Below are 21,450 nucleotides of genomic sequence, written 5' to 3'. Positions count from 1 at the left end.
GAAATGTTTTGGAAACATTTTCAAAAACGTTTAACTATAAGGTTTTTAAAATGTTTTCCTGAAATGTTTTTTCGAGATGTTTTGGAAATGTTTTAAAAAATGTTTTATTCATGTGATTTTGTATGGTTCCAGAAATGTTTTAGAAACATTTTCAAAAACGTTTAACTATAAGGTTTTTAAAATGTTTTCCTGAAATGTTTTTTCGAGATGTTTTGGAAATGTTGAAAAAAAATGTTTTATTCACGTGATTTTGTATGGTTCCAGAAACGTTTCAGCAATGTTTTCTCCAACATTTAGTGATTATATTCCATAAAGGTTTTCTGAAAACGTTTTATAGATGTGATTTTGTATGGTTCTGGAAACGTTTTAATAACATTTCCTTTGAACATATAGTTTTAACTTTTCAAACATATAGAATAGCCCTGATAACAATTAGGTGGTGTTTTGTTTAAAACGTAAACCACTGGAACAAAACGTAGAACACTAACAGTTAACAATGTACAGAATATGTCTGTGGCAAATAGTTACACATATACATAGGGGCGTGTCTCACTTAGAAACAGCGTTAGAAAGACATATAGATGTCTAGATTCAACCCTTGTACTATATAATAGGGTTGGGTCTATACACCTATATGTCTTTCTAATGCTGTTTATAAGCGACACATGTCCCTATGGACATATATAGTTAATCTTTACAAGGACACCAAAACAGATAAAAGAATGGCAGACTTGTAATCAACAATTTTATTAATAATTCTGGAAACGTGTACACTTTTTCAGTTTGTTTCATTATCTTCTTCTTTGCTTTTGCAGTCATCCATATTTCTGAAATATAGAAAACTTTCAATAATCTTAAGCAGGTACTTGAAATGTGATATTTACCCAAACCAAGTGACACTAACCAGGAGACTAAGTTTTCTACCACGTTTGTACAGACACGTGTTTGGTGGACATGAACACACTATTGGAATGTAATGATTGATATGATAATATCCAGAATCATGCTGAATACCAAAGATGTAGCAAGCACAGAATATCACTTACTGGTCAAAGGCTGGGTACAAGTACAAATCAAATCTTGCAATAAAAAGCCCCATAGACAATGGTATTTAACAGCTGTACTTACATAATTCACAGCTCCTGGATTATTTGATGTGTTCCTCCATAAATCCATCATGTGTAACAGTGTTTTGTATATCCTGGAATGCTTGTCTCATATTCGCCCTTGCTGCAATGAAAATAACAATGTTCCACATCATCACAAGTTATAAATTGAACCGTTTTCCATAAAGCATATAAAGTAGATCAAGTTAGTCTAAAGCTGAAACATACTATGTAATTGCCTCAAGTTTTTGGTGGGTGCCCATTTACAACAAACTTGGAATACTGGCGAGCGTTTCTAGCCCAGAATCCAAACTGGAATTGATTTATTACACATCTTTTGTAACTAGCTACATGATTCAAGCCTTACACGATTTCGTTGCGAGCACTGTAACCAGATTCTCCAGTTTTCGATCACGATGTTTTCGGTTTCTCATATTCGCCCTTGCTGCAATGAAAATAACAATGTTCCACATTATCACAAGTTATAAATTGAACCGTTTTCCATAAAGCATATAAAGTAGATCAAGAACAAGAGAGGATATTTCGCCAGGGCAGCGAAAGCAGTCACACTTGCTTTTCGCAAGTCTTCGCGCAACTTGTCTGACGACAAGTGGTGACGCTTCAAGACAAATGAATCGTTTCGAGGATCGACTTCACAGCCATGATAGTGACACATCCTCAAGTGGCGGACTACCTTTGTCACCTAGACAAAGGAAGCGGGTAAAAGGGTCAACACCCTCAACATACCTAGCGGCATTGAGCTCAGTTATCGCCATGAGGACGAGTGCAACTGACAAAAGTACTTACTACGCCCTTTTAATTGGAGGACCAACATCAGAGATGTGAAACCATTATAGAGAACATCATTCGAGTTCTTGACGCAGAAGCCGCTGTTCCTGATAACCATAGTAACAGCAGCAAGGATGTCGGAAATACATGCTCTGAACTTCGAGGGAACACGATCTGATGAAAATCAAAACATCCTGCATTTGGGACTGAGATGGACTTCATAGCAAAGAATCAACTGCCAGGTCATCCAGACAGACAGTTCCACGTCCCAACACTATCATCAGTCCTTGGACCACAGGATACGCAGGTCCTATCCTTGTACCCAGTGAGAGCATTGAAAGTCTACCAACCAAGATCCAAGTCCAGGTGACGGAAATTCAAGTGTCTTTTCGTCTCGATATGGACAGCGACATAGACGGAGGTCTGCCGCACTAAGATATCAAGCTGGATCAGAACTGTCATACTACGGGCCTACAAAGCAGCAGGACTTGATCCTCCAAGAGTCTCCAACCCACATGAAGTTAGAGCTCTGGCGTCAACGCTCGCTCTACATGGGAATCGCTCTATCAGAACGATAATGGAGGGCTGCTTCTGGACATGGGACAGGATGTTTGCCAACCACTACCTGAAGGACATCGCCACTGAGGACGGCTCTGGCATTCACCATTTCGGCCCACTTGTAGCACAACAATTGACAGTCCCACAAAGGCGCTGGAACGGAGTCTCGCCCTTTTATCACATGACTTACAAAGCCTACTCTCAGCAGAGTTTTGCTTAAGACTATATGCACGTCTAGGACAGACTAGCATAAGTAATATGACCCAGTACTTGTAAGGTTACTTGTACAGGAATGGGTCGCTTCTCCACTTGGTGCTTGCATCAAGAGATGGAGTCGCAAAGTCCACATAAAATGTTAACAGAAGAAAGGACCAAAAGTTAACTATTGTAGTCCCCCATCTAAAGGCAGCTGGAAGGACAGGGTCGCAGCAGCAGCAGAGATTAGCAGTTAAATACAGTGCCAACACGAAGTTCCCATAGGGGGGTATAGAGACGTAAATCACTACATGAAATCCAAAGTAACTTGCCCACCGCCTTTTCAGTCGGATTCTACAAGCAAAAGAGCATGAGTCAGGATAAGGAAAAATATGTAATTTTCTGAATAAAATTGATATTTTATACTTATCCTGACTTATGAGGTAAGCCCACCCAGCCTCCCCACTAGACACTTTGGATTTCCCTGCAAATTCAAGTGTCGGGCTCATAATCAGGAGAGAGTGAAGCATGTGGGGACGGTGGCGCCACAGTTTCCCGCCTAAACAGCTGGAGAGATAACTCTTGGGATGAGTGATTTTACGTCTGTTCTTTATTGAAGGGAGCTTCAATAGGAGATACAAGTATTCCACTAACGTTCGCAAGAGGAAGGAGACAAGCATTAAGCATGAGTCAGGATAAGTATAAAATATCAATTTTATTCAGAAAATTACATATTTCTGAACTATAATGACTCACAACAACAATTGATGATGTTTTCACAAAAATGCATTGAAATGTTCAGAAATGATAAATAAAAGTATTATCTTGAAACTTTACCTGATAAATGGCTCATTTTTCTAAAAACTTGTTACCTCTTGGAATCTATGACTTCTAAATATATGACTTGTAACAACAAGTAAGACCTGCATGGTTGTGTTGCAATTACCTTTCTGAAAGTGATGCTAACAGCTGAGGTGCAACAAAATGCCTGTAGAAGTATTCAAGTTTATGAACCATTTGGCTGAAATATTCTCTGTTGAAAGGTACAGTGACTACATGGATACCACGAGTGGTGAAAATTATAAGGTCACACTGTTGAAGTTCATAAATACCAAGCTGGCCTTGAATTTGGGCATAATATTCTGATTGCTCTGATAAGTGCCATACACCAGCAGTCAGTACACAGCCCTTTTCCTTGGCAGCATCTTTGGGTGATTTCAGTCTCAAGGAATGGGGGCACTTGATCTCAAGCAATTTGGGTGCATGCTTCTCCTTGCAGGTGCAGTTGACAATACCATGTGTGGAACATCCAAGATATGGCTTATGAGAACAAAACATAAGACCAGGAACAGTTACTTTAAGATGACAATGTTTTTTTCTCTCCACTCTGGCATACATTGACCTTGCAACACTTTCTTTCTTCCTACCCCACTCAAGGGGACGCAGACCCTCTGGGGGTGGTGGAGCGATGCCCATTACACAATCAATTGCTGCTGTAAGATCTGTGGTAGGATTAGTGAGAAATGTGTTAGTTCTTGACAGGATGCGTTGGAATGTGGAAACAGTAATGACACCATTTCTCATTTCATGCCATGTTGGGTTGTCATGCTGACCTGGGCCCAATTGCACAGAGCAATCTTAGTTACAATCAATCATAGGCCCCTACAATCAACTTTACAATCGCCATACAATTGCCCTAATCCACTTGCACAAAGCCGATCTTAGAGCGATTGTAAGACCGCGTGGATTTAAGATCGCGATCTTAGCTAAGACTGAACTCTTCAGCGGTGGAGGTAAGAAAACACATGAGTCATGCGTCATTGGCTACGATGTAGAATTACCTCCCTTGTCGTATCGGCAGACGACACATTGTTGCAACTTGTCGAAATGTCAACAGAGAAGGGGGTGCGCCGCAGTAATTTTACTGAACAAGAGCTATCCGTGTTGACGGATGAAGTTACACGCAGTAATGATGTTTTGTTCGCCCCATTCTCCCCAATAGTGACGAGTAAGCGAAAGGCGGACATGTGGGAAAACATAGCCGACAAGTAAGTCCAATAGTAAGAACAATCTACATTTGTAAATCAACTACTAAATGCATCGATTATATATACAAATAGGAACTAGAACATTTCTGTATACCATTTAGTAGATTGATCGTATTTCTTTTGTATAGTAGGATATGTTTTTCCTGAAAGCTGGCATTCATCTTTAATTGAAGAGCCTAACACAGTATTCGTTCTCACCACATTGCCGCGTCTCCACAGCTATGTTTACGTTTTTAAAGGGTCACTGCTGTCAGCTCGACAAGGCGTAGTGGCGCACATGTTAGGAAGAAGTGGAACGAACTGAAGTAAGTTAGAATGAGATCTGTATAATGTAAGATTTATACAGGAGTGTACTTTTGTTGGTCCCTGCATGAGATAATACATGTATGTGGGATAAATAATAATAAAAATGACAATTTATGTAGCACTAAATCCAGCCACTAAGTGGGTGCTCCAAGATCCAGACATTAATATTGTAATTTTTGCCTGAGAAACATGATGTCATAAAATGTTGTTTAATCCATGCTTCCTTCAAAATACATAGGTTTGAGTTTTATGTTGATGTAAATACATGTGTATTTGTACTTTACATGATAGTGTCAAGTTCATTTTATATGCAGATGCCAAATAAGAAAAAAGGCACAAACAACAAAGAGGGAACTGGTGAAAACAGGAGGAGGCCCTGCTCCAACTCCTCTCTCAGATTTGGAGTCTAAGGTACATGCACAACTGTGTATACATGTGTATGATCCAAGCAGAGTGTATTAGAATTGAAGCATTTTCCAGTATTAATATAATCACAACAGTGCAAATATTTCAAAGCAAGAAAAATGCTGCTGGTGATAATAATATCATGTGTTTTAAGCTTCATATCTCAATTACAAATAAAAAAAAATAACCTTGGGTCATGAATCCTGATATATTTTCAGATACATTTGTATGTCACATTACCTTTAAATCTTATTTTAGGTTATCTGCTTGATACCTGCCTGCCAAATAGATGGCATTCCTGGGCCCACTTGCACAGAACGATCTTAGCGCTACAATTATTGTAAATCCTTAAGATCACGATCTTAGGCTTCGGCTACAATCGCCATCCACTTGCACAAAGCAATTGTAGGCTAAGATCATTGTAAGTTACAATCGAAACCTACAATTGCTCCGGACCAATTGTAGAGGTCTTACAATCGACCAAGATGGCGAGTACAGTTCTATTTTGTAAAGAATACGACAGATTTTTAAGGAGAGAACGGGTTTTCAGAGACAGAACTAATCAGCTCGACATTCTGAGTGACGAGATACTGTATGCTCGATACAGAATGCCTCGTTTGTCGCTGTTCCAGTTACTACACAAAGTACGTCCATTAATCGAGCACCCCACAAAAAGATCACATGCCCTCACCCCAGAGACACAGTTTCTTTTAACAATGCGCTTTTTAAGTAAGGGTGGCTTTTTGCTCGAAATGGGCGATCTCCACGGAGTACACCAGTCCAGTGTATCGAGGTGTTTGCATAGAACAGTGTCTGCAATGAGCCGTATGCTCGACAACATAAACTTTCCTGATCCAGCGTCCTTTCGGCACATTATGTCCGATTTCCACAAAATCGCTGATATGCCCCGAGTGATTGGTGCCATTGATGGCACACTTAAACCTATCAAAAGACCAAGCGGTGACGATGAATCGGCGTACGTGTGCAGGAAGGGGTTCCACGCCATCAATGTACAAGCCGTTTGTGATTCAAGCCTTAGGTAAGAACACATTATTATTGAAACAAAATGACGACAAATACGTCTTTTGCTTGCACTTGTTATCAAATGATACCACTAAAGCGTATGTGCATAAAAATGGGCCATCATGCTTACTTTATTAGGGTGTATTGCACAGCTGATCAGTGTTTACCTTGGGATTGACCAATCACAGGTCAGGGGCCTTCAATGGGTTACAAGAAGAGGCACAATTGGGGATGAATAAGGTTTCAGCGTACCAAGATTTTGATGAATAAAGTTACTAAAGTCATTTCTTATGTCTATGACATGACTATAGTGATTTCTCTGGAAAATAACAAAACGTCACAACTCGATTGGTCGAACAATATAAGTTTTATGCTGCATTTTGGTAATTAAAAACATCACACCAGGAGTCTGTAATGAATTTATTTTGTTTATTTTGAGATACAGTAATCTCATTACAATATGTTTGAATTGAATATAACAAGATGAATAGGTAAACATATTTGCAATCAATTGTAAAATACTATTATAGATACACACATACATTTGTATGTCACATTTCCTTTAAATCTTATTTTAGGTTATCTGCTTGATACCTGCCTGCCAAATAGATGGCATTCCTGGTGGAGTTGAAAGTGGTTTGTGTGCCAGTAAGTGCAAAACATGTTATTCTCATTTGAAAGTACAAATTGATATTTACATAAAATGGGTACTGGCAATATCAGAATCAAATAAGATACATATAATGAAAGTTGTGAAGTTTTACTATGTACTCTTTGTGAAGAACATGTTCAACTTTTATTCAGATGAGATGTGCTTCGACACACAAGATCTTGATGTAAGCATGGCAAGCGAGCTTGAAAGTTCAAGATCAATTACAGCTTTGCCCACAGGTGAATATGTTCAGTGGTATACATTGACATTGTTCAATAATAACATGTAAGTGATAGTTGAATTAATCAAATATCAGTTATTGATTCATATTAATGTACAAAAAGTAGTCAATTACTGGTGATCAAAGTTACTTATGTCTAAACAAACTTGCAAAGTTGGAAAGAAAAGAAATTCAGTTCATACACATTTCAAAACAATTTGTATATAAAGTGTACCTTACAGAATACTTAATGATATAATGATTGTCTCTTCATTTTCTAGAAGACACGCAGAAGTCTGCTATCAAAAAACCTACCAGTACTACACGTAAGCATATGTCAAATATGTTAATGGTACATTTCTCATAATATTGTATCAATTATTTTATGAATAATTTAATTGTAGTATTCATTGTAAACAATATTAAAGGATAATGTGCTGCATTGGATGTATTATGCTTACATGTAATTAACTGGACTGTTACTTTCCTGTACTTAATAGTGACCAAGTTCAAATCTCCAAAGCTACAAACAGTAGTCGAGCTGGAGAGGGAGAAGCTGGAGGTGCTGCATCAAATCCAACGTGATGGAAGTGATAGGCTAGACATTGAGAGGAAAAGATTGGCTGTTGAGGAGAGAAGACAGGCTGTCGAAGAAAAGAGACTGGCTCTCGATGAGGAAATTTTGAGTTTGCTAAGAAGTAAATCTATAAGTTCTCCTTTCAGCCTGTCCCCCATGATAAAATTCACATAGATTGCACTTGTATTAAATATAATTTATGACATTTTCATTCATAGGGAATTGCTAACTGTATCTTTTAAGAAATAACATCATAATCAAGTGGTTTTAGATGATTTGGACACAGTCAAATTCACTGTCATGTATACAATGAAAATTTAGAAACATGAATTATTGAATGTAGGATTTAGGAAAATGTATTCTGAATTAATTCCTTCCTCATCCTGTGGCCATCATTCAGAGGTCCCTGATAAACATAGTCAATTTCTGGGGCACTTTCCTCTTCAAGAGCAGGGGGATTGTCCAGCCTTGAATCTATGCAGAAATTATGCAGCTTAAATGCTAACATAATAATCTGGGCACATTTTGTGGGGGTAAATTGAAGGCACCCTGATGACTTGTGTAAGCATCTGAAAATAATTCATGTATGGTAATTAATGCATTACTTTCTAACTATTGAATTCAGATATTAAAAGACATTACAAAGAAGGGGATTTTTAGTATTTATATTAACCATACATTAATTTTTTATGTTGTCTTAGTAATAACATATAATTTTAATTGTCTCTTCATGTATCATATGAGGTAGCTTAATGAGTCTCAAAGTCTCATTGTTTGAAAGACATCGAAACATCTAGATTTACTAAATCTTTTCAGACAAGCTTAGGAATTTTTTATATTTGTTTCCCAAAATTCCTCACCTGAACCTTGATTTCAGAACACCAAATGCCCTTTCAATGGTGTTTCTAGTCTTCATGTGGGCTCCATTATATCTTTCTTCTGGCCTTGTCTGAGGATTACCTATTGGTGTTAGGAGCCAGGGCCTGCATGCATATCTACATAAAGATAAGATACAGTCAATATATTTTTCATTTAGGTATTAATGTCTTTTTGAAATCTGTTTCATATGTGCAGTTACTTAGTGAAATAAGTAACCTTCTTGTGACTTCTAGGCTTGACACTGATGTGACATGTGTATTTGGTGGTTGTGGCATTCGTAAATATTTATAATTTTAAATAATAAAAATTAAACAAACCCTGAATCTCCCAAAAGCCATCCATCTGGAGGAGAGGACTCGAACGACTGTCCCAACAGGCTGTTGCTAAGGATCATTGAGTCATGACTCGCCCCAGGCCACCTTGCAACAACATTGCTGAACCTGAAGGAAATAATGGAGGATGTACTTAGTTTTATGAACATCACTAATAACATTACTATAAGTATACACTGCTTAACATAATTATATCTCACTCAATGCTAAGAAAATGAAGAAAATGAAGAGACAATCATTATATCATTAAGTATTCTGTAAGGTACACTTTATATACAAATTGTTTTGAAATGTGTATGAACTGAATTTCTTTTCTTTCCAACTTTGCAAGTTTGTTTAGACATAAGTAACTTTGATCAGCAGTAATTGACTACTTTTTGTACATTAATATGAATCAATAACTAAGAAAATGCTAAGAAAATGAAGAAAATGAAGAGACAATCATTATATCATTAAGTATTCTGTAAGGTACACTTTATATACAAATTGTTTTGAAATGTGTATGAACTGAATTTCTTTTCTTTCCAACTTTGCAAGTTTGTTTAGACATAAGTAACTTTGATCAGCAGTAATTGACTACTTTTTGTACATTAATATGAATCAATAACTGATATTTGATTAATTCAACTATCACTTACATGTTATTATTGAACAATGTCAATGTATACCACTGAACATATTCACCTGTGGGCAAAGCTGTAATTGATCTTGAACTTTCAAGCTCGCTTGCCATGCTTACATCAAGATCTTGTGTGTCGAAGCACATCTCATCTGAATAAAAGTTGAACATGTTCTTCACAAAGAGTACATAGTAAAACTTCACAACTTTCATTATATGTATCTTATTTGATTCTGATATTGCCAGTACCCATTTTATGTAAATATCAATTTGTACTTTCAAATGAGAATAACATGTTTTGCACTTACTGGCACACAAACCACTTTCAACTCCACCAGGAATGCCATCTATTTGGCAGGCAGGTATCAAGCAGATAACCTAAAATAAGATTTAAAGGAAATGTGACATACAAATGTATGTGTGTATCTATAATAGTATTTTACAATTGATTGCAAATATGTTTACCTATTCATCTTGTTATATTCAATTCAAACATATTGTAATGAGATTACTGTATCTCAAAATAAACAAAATAAATTCATTACAGACTCCTGGTGTGATGTTTTTAATTACCAAAATGCAGCATAAAACTTATACTGTTCATTTTACAGGCGCTTCAAAATATTTCGGTCTCCCATTATATATAGTGAAATAGAGTCATAAACTGAGAAATACATGAACGCAATCGAGTTGTGAAGTTTTGTTATTTTCCAGAGAAATCATTATAGTCATGTCATAGACATAAGCAATGACTTTAGTAACTTTATTCATCAAAATACACATACGCTTTAGTGGTATCATTTGATAACAAGTGCAAGCAAAAGACGTATTTGTCGTCATTTTGTTTCAATAATAATGTGTTCTTACCTAAGGCTTGAATCACAAACGGCTTGTACATTGATGGCGTGGAACCCCTTCCTGCACACGTACGCCGATTCATCGTCACCGCTTGGTCTTTTGATAGGTTTAAGTGTGCCATCAATGGCACCAATCACTCGGGGCATATCAGCGATTTTGTGGAAATCGGACATAATGTGCCGAAAGGACGCTGGATCAGGAAAGTTTATGTTGTCGAGCATACGGCTCATTGCAGACACTGTTCTATGCAAACACCTCGATACACTGGACTGGTGTACTCCGTGGAGATCGCCCATTTCGAGCAAAAAGCCACCCTTACTTAAAAAGCGCATTGTTAAAAGAAACTGTGTCTCTGGGGTGAGGGCATGTGATCTTTTTGTGGGGTGCTCGATTAATGGACGTACTTTGTGTAGTAACTGGAACAGCGACAAACGAGGCATTCTGTATCGAGCATACAGTATCTCGTCACTCAGAATGTCGAGCTGATTAGTTCTGTCTCTGAAAACCCGTTCTCTCCTTAAAAATCTGTCGTATTCTTTACAAAATAGAACTGTACTCGCCATCTTGGTCGATTGTAAGACCTCTACAATTGGTCCGGAGCAATTGTAGGTTTCGATTGTAACTTACAATGATCTTAGCCTACAATTGCTTTGTGCAAGTGGATGGCGATTGTAGCCGAAGCCTAAGATCGTGATCTTAAGGATTTACAATAATTGTAGCGCTAAGATCGTTCTGTGCAAGTGGGCCCTGTACTTTCATTCTCGATGAAGTTGTCCTGTTCTTTTGTGTAGCACAAGGTAGTCACAAAGAGATCACATGATTCGTCAGATGCTGAACTTACATCATCTGGCGAATGGGCTTTGAGAAAGTCGTCAGCTTTGCTTTTGATGGAGAGTTTCAAACATTCTCCATTCAAGCATACTTGCATTTTCTCTTTCTCCAATTCTGCAGGATCCAGAAGAAGGCCAAGTGCTGATGCTGAGGGCTGTATCTGAAAACAGACAAATTTTGATATTTAACAGAAACTATGAAAACATTACACTGTTTCTTCAAATTTTACACTCAATAAGCAGTACAGCAGAAAGTAATTTCATGGGGTTTTAATTAGGAGATAAACATACTGTGTTGGAAAATCAGAGGTATATAACGAAATTATAATAGCTCTAAATTTGATTTAATACCGAACGCGTAGCGTGAGGTTTTAATTAAAAGAAATTAGAGCTATTATAATCACGTTATATACCTCTGATTTTCCAACACAGTACGTTTATCTCCATTCTACCATGACCGCGTTATTATGATTTTGCAAAAATACATACTGTGTTGGAAAATCAGAGGTATGTAACGTGATTATATACCTCTGAGGTACTTTAATTAACCAATTACAATCCAGTATTTACTGAAGTCATGGTAGAATTATCCTTTACTGGCATACAAAATGGGGAAAAGGTATTTGGAAAATTTTTTCTTCAGTTTAGATGTATTTGCTCCCCCATGCAATATTAACTTTAAAATTATTACACCTGTAGAACAAAGTACAAGTACTGTTAAACTTTGCAAAGTGAAAAAAACAATAAAATTTAACATAACCAAAATACTGGATAAATTCTAAATGCAAAAATGTTAATGCTGACATTTGCTGCAGATGTAATATGTCACAGTATCTGTCTGAGAAGAAACTTGTACACAGTAACTGTGAATATTTGACAAATTATTTCTCCTCTATATTTTACTGTTATTATTAGTTGTATTATTTTTAAGACACTTATTCTTAACATCATTTCCAAACACACACCATTCAGTGTATTTGTCTACTTTCTCACTATGACTACTTGGCTGTGGTAATTGATTTACAAGGAGAAGTGAGTGAAATAAAATCTGCAATGCATAACGTAATATACATGTATCAGCCATACAAATGCAATTTAACTGATTTAAATGAATACTCCTGGAATCCACTGAATGTCAAGCACTACAAAAGCAAATGATAATATTTATTATCACCAACATTCTGGATATGCACATCACACTTTCTTATGAACTTACCTGACTGATTGGATACGTAGCTTTTTTATGGGCACAGGTTCGTCATGCTCCATTGGCCTCTTCTTCCACAGGCAAGGTCCATCTGTGACCGATGGCTTCTCAAAGGACTCAAGTGCATAGAGTGCTGCAACCACATGGCGACATGCACCATCTGCACTGAAATATTAAACAAAATGATTTTTAGGAATAAGTCATACTTTGACAGTTGGCAACTAATTATGACATTTTCGATAACAATACTTTCTAACATATTACAATATGTCTGATCTTAAGAGCACTGTTACAAATTAGTAGTAAGTTCCAGACTTTCTGACACTAGGACAGATATCGTGTTAATTACTTTTTATGTACAAAGTACCAATGTGCATGGTATGTGAAATACATACATAAGGAAGATCTTAAAACCATGTTACAATTGAAATGCTAGATATCAGTTATAGACTCGATGATTTTCAAATACTGAAAATACTATTGCTATTGGCAATACATGTATTTGCTTCTCAGAAACATGCAGCAATTATAAGAAAGATATTAATACAATAACATATTGTATCATCAAATAAAAATACATGCAGTGAATAAGGATTCTGTTATAATATGTGCAAAACTTAAGATTATTGGGTAAACATAAGTAACCTGTTGTTAAAAACATGCTACATTTATATTGACAATACAAACACAAAACATTGAACATAAGACACTACATATAGGACTCTTGATGTGTTTGCGTTGGACCAGAATCGAACTGATGTCAAAATATTACTCTTAAGACTACCATTCAAAAGCTTCATTACATCTTTTTTCAATATCAACAATATACACTTTGAGAGTAATACAGAACAAGGGGCAGATAACTCTGTTCGTCACATAATTCAACAAATGAAAATATAATTGGAAACTGCTGTTATTGACATTTTAAGAACCTTTTTATTCTGTTGATGTGCTAGAAGTGCTTGTCCCACCTGAAAATAGACAAAGAAATTATTTGCAAATGTTCACAACAATTGACAACACATATAAATGAGACATTGATTAAAAACACATGTAATTATTGACATATGAATGACAGAGCAGGGTGAAACATTGAAAAATGCAATATACCCCTAATGTCAAACAGAATCATGATAACGAAACTGGGTATTAAACCCAAAAATCATAGCCCTGCTCAGATTGTCTTTATATAGATCTGTCCTAATTTACAAAATTTACTGATTATTTTATTCTTGTTACAGTCCCCTATGGATGATGAAGTATTAACAGCAATAAGAACAAGAAAAAGATTTCCATCTCTTTTACACTGACTGACTGAGTTTGGTTTTACGCCGCCTTTAGCAATATTCCAGCAACATCACGGCGGGGGACACCAGAAATGGGCTTCACACATTGTACCCATGTGGGGATTCGAACCTGGGTCTTCGGCGTGAAGAGCCAACGCTTTAACCATTAGGCTACCCCACCGCCCCCCATCTCTTTTACATTAATGGCAATCTCAATGATTTATTGATCAGACAAGAAACTAACAATGGGTGAGTGATTTTAGTTATATGCCGCACTCAGCAATATTCCAGCTATATGGCGGTGGTCTGTAAACAATCCTACTGTGGACCAGACAATCCAGTGATCAACAGCATGAGCATCGGTCATAGCAATTTGGAACCGATTACATGTGTCAACCAACTCAGCGAGCCTGATTGTTGGCGTTTTAACTCAAGAATACCTGCAAAGAGTAAAAATTCGCTTAAAATACCTGACAAGTAACACGTATCTAGGATAAACATGTCGGCCATCTTGGCCACAAGGGCTGAGTTTTCAACTTTTATTTATCGTGTATTTGCGCCGCTTTAACGCTTCAACTGTAGTCATGGATGGTTTTAATCGTTTGTCTCTACATCCAACTTGCGTTTGCCATCAAATATACATGCTGACAATGGTTATATTTATGTATATACATTTACGAATGTCTCAATGAAGGACACTCACCTCGGTCTGTGTCTGTCCGACTGCACAATCGCGGCAAATATTCAACCTGAAGGGTGCTTCTCACTATATATTAGACATGGCTTCTTTTCCCGGATTAACTGCACTTGAGGTTTTTGTTTGCTCTCAGGTTTTACTTTTTGTGAGTAAGCCCTATTTCCCGGTTTTACTTTTGTAAGTAAGACCTCTTCCCAGGTTTTACTTTTTCCTAATTCTATATTAATATCAACATTCAAATTATGTAAGTGTTTTGAAATCAACTGAAAAATATCATCTTAAATGTGCACATGTTTTCCGTAGCAGAATTGGAACCGTATATTTCAGATTCATAAGCGGACGCTCTACCTCACAGCCACCAGGCCGACAAAGAACGTGGATTGAATTATCTATTTATAGTTAGGCCTACTGTCATTCAATTGATTTTACTAGCGTTTCAGTTACTGTTATGTAACTTCATTACATGATCATCTAATTATCCATCATTGACGGTTTATATCTATAATAAAGCTCTCCTCCTCGGTTATGGTTGGGAAAGTAAGCCCTCGACCATCGGGTGGAGAGAAGTAAGACCTAGAGCGCTACGGGCTCTCGGTCTTACTTCTCCCCACCCTCCGGTCTCGGGTCTTACTTTCCCAACCATAACCTCGGAGTCGTGCTTTATCCTACCCGTAACTGGTTTCAGTGGGCACCAAACCGGACTCGAATGTATTTTCTACCTTCGCGTGTTGCGGAATTTTTTTTCAAATATCGTTAACGTTGTGATAATACACGTAACACAGAACCCATTCTGAAAACCAAAACCTGTTTCTATGTAAACACGCCACCAGGAGGCGTGATTTTACTTTCGGTGCGGCTCGAGCGTTAATAATAATAATAATAATAATAATAAGTCCATTTGTATAGCGCCCCATATCCAATCACCAAGTGGTTGCTCATGGCGCTAACTATATACATATTTACAATAGGAGTTCATTTAGATGTCATAGTGCTTCTTGAACAGGAAAGTTATTAAGTTAAACTTGAAGCTGGCTATTGAGGGGGATTCTTTGAGAGACACGTGCAGATTGTTCCAGAGGATAGCTGACAAGTAGGAAAAACGTCGGTGTCCATATGTCTTTAGACGTGCATTTGGGATGATGAGCAGCGACTGATTGGCTGATCTCAGAGTCCTGGTTGGAACATACTCCCTTACAAGACTAGAGAGATAGGATGGCGCTGCGTTGTTAAGACATCTGTAAGTTATGCTAAGTATTTTGTATTCTATCTTAGCTGGGAGTGGTAACCAGTGCAGACGCATGAGGATTGGGGAGATGTGGCTGTGCTTGGTGGTTCTACAGATCAATCTGGCAGCTGCATTTTGGACGTTTTGCAACCTGGAGAGCAGGTCTTTGTTCATGTTCCCAAGCAGACTATTACAGTTTTCCAAGCGGGACAACGCCATAGATCTTACAAGATGGTGTGTTGCGTCAGTTGTTAATAGGTGGCGTATGCTGGAGGTATTCCTTATGTGATGATAACAGATTTTACTTAGGTTGCTGACGTGTGGCTCCATAGAAAGTGTAGAATCTATCATGACACCCAGGTTTTTTACTGTAGGGCTCACGGAGATCTGAGATTCACCTATCTTAAGTGAATTCACACTCAGTTTAGCTCTGTTGGCTGGTGAACAAGCTATGAGAATGTCTGTTTTGTTATCGTTTAGTTTGAGTTTACATGCGGTCATCCATGTCTTCACATTGCCTACACACACTTCAACTTCTCCAACTTGAGATTTTGCATCACTAACATTGAGTTAACTCGATGTAGGGGTACATGCACTCGCTGCCAGTAAGACTGCCTGTGAATGATACTCCATGTACTAGACATACACGGCTCGAGCGGTAACACGATGTAGGGGTACATACACTCGCTGCTAGTAAGATTGTATATGATTGATACTCCATGTACTAGACAGACATACAGAGCTCAATCGTTAACTAGATGTAGGGGTACATACACTCGCTGCGAGTAAGACTGTATATGAATGATACTCCATGTACAAGACCTACACAGCTCGAGCGTTAACTAGATGTAGGGGTACATACACTCGCTGCCAGTAAGACTGCCTGTGAATGATACTCCATGTACTAGACATACATGACTCGAGCGTTAAGTCGATGTAGGGGTACATACACTCGCTGACAGTAAGACTGTATATGAATGATACTCCATGTACAAGACCTACACACCTCAAAAGTTAACTCATTGTAGGGGTACATGTACTCGCTGCCAGTAAGACTGTCTGAGAATGATAATCCAGGAACTAGACATACACGCCTCGAGCGTTAACACGATGTAGGGGTACATACACTCGCTGCCAGTAAGACTGTATATAAATGATACTCCATGTACTAGACATACACGGTTCGAGCGTTAACTCGATGTAAGGGTACATACACTTGCTGCCAGTAAGACTGCCTGTGAATGATACTCGATGTACTAGACATACACGGCTCGAGCGTTAACTCGATGTAGGGGTACATACAGTCGCTGCCAGTAAGACAAAATATGAATGATACTCCATGTACTAGACATACACGGTTCGAGCGTTAACTCGATGTAGGGGTACATACACTCGCTGCAAGTAAGAATGTAAGATTGATACCCCATGTACTAGACATACTCAACTAGAGCGTTAACTCGATGTAGGGGTACATACTTTCGATGCCAATAATTCTGCCTGTGAATAATACTCCATGTACAAGACATACTCGGCTCGAGCGTTAGCTCGATGTAGGGCTACATACACTCGCTGCCAGTAAGACTGTTTATGAATGATACTCCGTGTACTAGACATACAAAGTTCGAGCATTAACTCGATGTAGGGGTACATACACTCGCTGCCAGGATGACTATATATGAATGATACTCCATGTACTAGGCATACACTGCTCGAGTGTTAACTCGATGTAGGGGTACATACACTCGCTGCGAGGATGACTATATGTGAATGATACTCCATGTACTAGGCATACACGGCTCGAGCATTAACTGGATGTAGGGGCACATACACACGTTGCTAGTTAAACTGCCGATGAATAATAATCCATGTACTAGACACACACGGCTCGAGTATTAACTCGATGTAGGGATACATTCACCCGCACCCAGTAAGACTTTATGTGAATGATAGTCCATGTACTAAACATACAAGGCTCGATCGTTAACACGATGTAGTGATACATGCACTTGCTCCCAGTAAGACTGTCTTCGAATAATACACCATGTACTAGACAGACTTACACGGCTTGAGCGTTAACACGATGTACCGGTACATACACTCGCTGCCAGTAAGACTGCCTGTGAATGATACTCCATGTACTAGGCATACACTGCTCGAACGTTAACTCGATGTAGGGGTACATACACTCGCTGCCAGGATGACTATATATGAATGATACTCCATGTACTAGGCATACACGGCTCGAGCGTTAACTAGATGTAGGGGTACATACACTCGTTGACAGTAAGAGTATATATGAATGATACTCCATGTACTAGACATACACGGCTCGAGCGTTAACTCGATGTAGGGTTACATACACTCGCTAATGGTAAGACTGCCTGAGAATGATACTCCATATTCTAGACATGCTCGACTCGAGCGTTAACACGATGTAGGGATACATGCACTTGCTGGCAGTAAGACTGTTTTTGAATAATACACCTTGTACTAGATAGACATACACAGCTCGAGCGTTAACTCGATGTAGGGGTACATACACTCGCTACCAGTAAGAGTTTATATGAATGATACTCCATGTACTAGACATACACGGCTCGAGCATTAACTCGATGTAGGGGTACATACACTCGCTACCAGTAAGACTTTATATGAATGATACTCCATGTACTAGACATACACGGCTCGAGCATTCACTCGATGTAGGGGTACATACACTCGCTGCCAGTAAGAGTTTATATGAATGATACTCCATGTACTAGACATACAAGGCTCGATCGTTAACACGATGTAAGGATACATGCACTTGCACCCAGTAAGACTGTCTTTAAATAATACACCATGTACTAGACAGACATACACGGCTTGAGCGTTATCACGATGTACGGGTACATACAATCGCTGCCAGTAAGACTTTATGTGAATGATACTCCATGTACTACACATACACGACTCGAGCGCTAACTCGATGTACGGGTACATACACTCGCTCCCAGTAAGACTGCAAGTGGATGATACTCCAAGAACTAGACATACACGGTTCGAGCGTTGACTCGCTATAGGGGTACATACAATCGCTGCCAGAAAGACTGTATCTCAATGATACTCCATGTACTACACATACACGGTTCGAGCGTTAACTCGATGTAGGGGTACATACGATCGCTGCCAGGAAGACAGTATATCAACGATACTCCATGTACTAGACACACACGACTCGAGCGTTAACTAGATGTAGGGGTACATACACTCACTGCCAGGAAGACTGCCCATGGAATATACTCCATGTACTAGACCCACACGGCTCGAGCGATAACTCGATGCAGTGGCTCGAGCGTTAACACGATGTAGGAGTAAATACACTCGCTGCCAGTAAGAATTTATATGAATGATACTCCATGTACTAAGCAGACATACACGGCTCGAGTGTTAACACGAAGTAGGGGTGCATACTCTCGCTGCCAGTAAGTCTTTATATGAATGATACTCCATATACTAGACAGACATACTCGTCTCTAGAGTTAACACGATGTACCGGTACATACACTCTCTGCCAGTAAGACTGCCTGTGAATGATATTCCATGGACTAGACATACACGACTCCAGCGTTTACTCGATGCAGGGGCACATACACACGCTGCCAGTAAGACTGCCTGTGAATAATAGTCCATGTACTTGACACACACGGCTCGAGCATTAACTCGATGTAGGGGTACATACATCCGTTCCCAGTAAGACTACCTGTGAATGATGCTCCATGTACTAGACATACACGGCTCGAGCGTTAACTCGATGTAGGGGTACATACACTCGCTGCCAGTGAGACTTTATATGAATGATACTCCATGTACTAGACATACACGGCTCGAGCATTAACTCGATGTAGGGGTACATACACTCGCTGCCAGTAAGACTGCCCGTGAATGATACTCCATGTACTAGACATACACGGCTCGAGCGTTAACTCGATGTAGGGGTACATACACTCGCTGCCAGCAAGACTGTCTTTAAATAATACACCATGTACTAGAGACATACACGGCTTGAGCGTTAACACGATGTACGGGTACATACACTCGCTGCCAGTAAGACTGCCTGTGAATGATACCCTATGTACTAGACACACACGGCTCGAACGTTAACTCGATGTAGGGGTACATACACTCTCTGCCAGGAAGACTGTATATCAATGATACTTCATGTACTTAGACATACACGGTTCGATCGTTAACTCGATGTAGGGGTACATACACTCTCTGCCAGTAAGACTGCCTGTGAATGATATTCCATGTACTAGACATACACAGCTCGAGCCTTAACTCTATGCAGGGGCACATACACACGCTGCCAGTACGACTGCCTGTGAATAATAGTCCATGTACTAGACATACACGGCTCGAGCATTAACTCGATGTAGGGGCACATACATCCGTTCCCAGTAAGACTGCCCGTGGATGATACTCCATGTACTAGACCCATACACGGCTCGAACGATAACAGACATGCAGGGGCTCGAGCGTTAACTCGATGTAGGGTACATACACTAGCTGCCAGTAAGACTTTATATGAATGATACTCCATGTACTAAACAGACATACGGCTCGAGCGTTAACACAATGTAGGGGCACATACACGTTGCTGCCAGTAAGTCTTTATGTGAATGATAATCCATGTACTAGACACACACGGCTCGAGTATTAACACGATGTAGGGGCACATACACTCGCTGCCAGTAAGACTTTATGTGAATGATATTCCATGTACTAGACATACACGGCTCGAGCGTTTAGCTCGATGTCAGGGGCACATACACTTGCTGCCAGTAAGACTGCCTGTGAATGATACACCATGTACTAGACACATACACGGCTCGAGCGTTAACACGATGTACCGGTACAGCGTTAACTCGCTATAGGTAAGACTGCCTGTGAATGATACTCCATGTACAAGACATACACGGCTCGAGTGTTAACTCGATGTAGGGCTACATACACTCGCTGCCAGTAAGACTGTTTATGAATGATACTCCATGTACTAGACATACACGGTTCGAGCGTTAACTCGATGTAGGGGTACATACACTCGCTGCCAGGATGACTATATATGAATGATACTCCATGTACTAGGCATACACGGCTCGAGTGTTAACTCGATGTAGGGGTACATACACTCGCTGCCAGGATGACAATATGTGAATGATACTCCATGTACTAGGCATACACGGTTCGAGCATTAACTCGATGTAGGGTTACATACACTCGCTAATGGTAAGATTGCCAGTGAATGATAGTCCATATTCTAGACATGTTCGACTCGAGCGTTAACACGATGTAGGGATACATGCACTTGCTGCCAGTAAGACTGTCTTTGAATAATACACCTTGTACTAGACAGACATACAAGGCTCGATCGTTAACTCGATGTAGGAGTACATATACTCGCTGCCAGTGAGACTTTATATGAATGATACTCCATGTACTAGACATACACGGCTCGGGCGTTCACTCGATGTAGGGGTACATACACTCGCTAATAGGAAGACTGTATATGAATGATACTCCTTGTACAAGACATACTTCGTTCGAGCGTTGACTCGATGTAGGGCTACATACACTCGGTGCCAGTAAGACTGTATAT

The 21,450-nt window shown here is 39.1% G+C and overlaps 1 protein-coding gene and 1 long non-coding RNA gene across 2 annotated transcripts; both read right to left on the bottom strand.

Moving 5' to 3' along the window:
- Nucleotides 1-731: 731 nt before the first annotated feature.
- LOC124254809 lies at nt 732-1,530 on the bottom strand. The gene is made up of 2 exons (XR_006892554.1): nt 1,129-1,530; nt 732-827 (listed from the first exon to the last, which is right to left on the bottom strand). It is a non-coding gene; the product is annotated as an uncharacterized LOC124254809 (long non-coding RNA).
- Nucleotides 1,531-7,808: 6,278 nt separating this feature from the next.
- Nucleotides 7,809-10,713, bottom strand: LOC124254807 (putative nuclease HARBI1). Its single transcript, XM_046688663.1, has 4 exons — nt 10,577-10,713; nt 9,076-9,198; nt 8,740-8,874; nt 7,809-8,448 (listed from the first exon to the last, which is right to left on the bottom strand). The coding sequence occupies exons 1-4, from the start codon at nt 10,711-10,713 to the stop codon at nt 8,226-8,228; spliced, it is 618 nt and encodes a 205-aa protein (XP_046544619.1). The 3' UTR covers nt 7,809-8,225.
- Nucleotides 10,714-21,450: the final 10,737 nt, after the last annotated feature.

Source organism: Haliotis rubra, unplaced genomic scaffold, assembly GCF_003918875.1.
Source record: "Haliotis rubra isolate DU_JTF1 unplaced genomic scaffold, ASM391887v1 Scf583, whole genome shotgun sequence".
NCBI lineage: Eukaryota > Metazoa > Mollusca > Gastropoda > Lepetellida > Haliotidae > Haliotis > Haliotis rubra.
Note: the sequence above shows the minus strand (reverse complement) of the source record. Positions and strands in the feature narration are given on the sequence as shown.

Coding starts and splice junctions, on each gene's coding strand:
- LOC124254807 (XM_046688663.1), bottom strand. CDS start 10,713: ATGCCCCGAGTGATTGGTGCCATTGATGGCACACTTAAACCTATCAAA. Junction 8,875..9,075: donor TGGCTTTTGGGAGATTCAGG/GTTTGTTTAATT, acceptor ATCTTTATGTAG/ATATGCATGCAGGCCCTGGC. Junction 8,449..8,739: donor GTTCTGAAATCAAGGTTCAG/GTGAGGAATTTT, acceptor AATTATTTTCAG/ATGCTTACACAAGTCATCAG.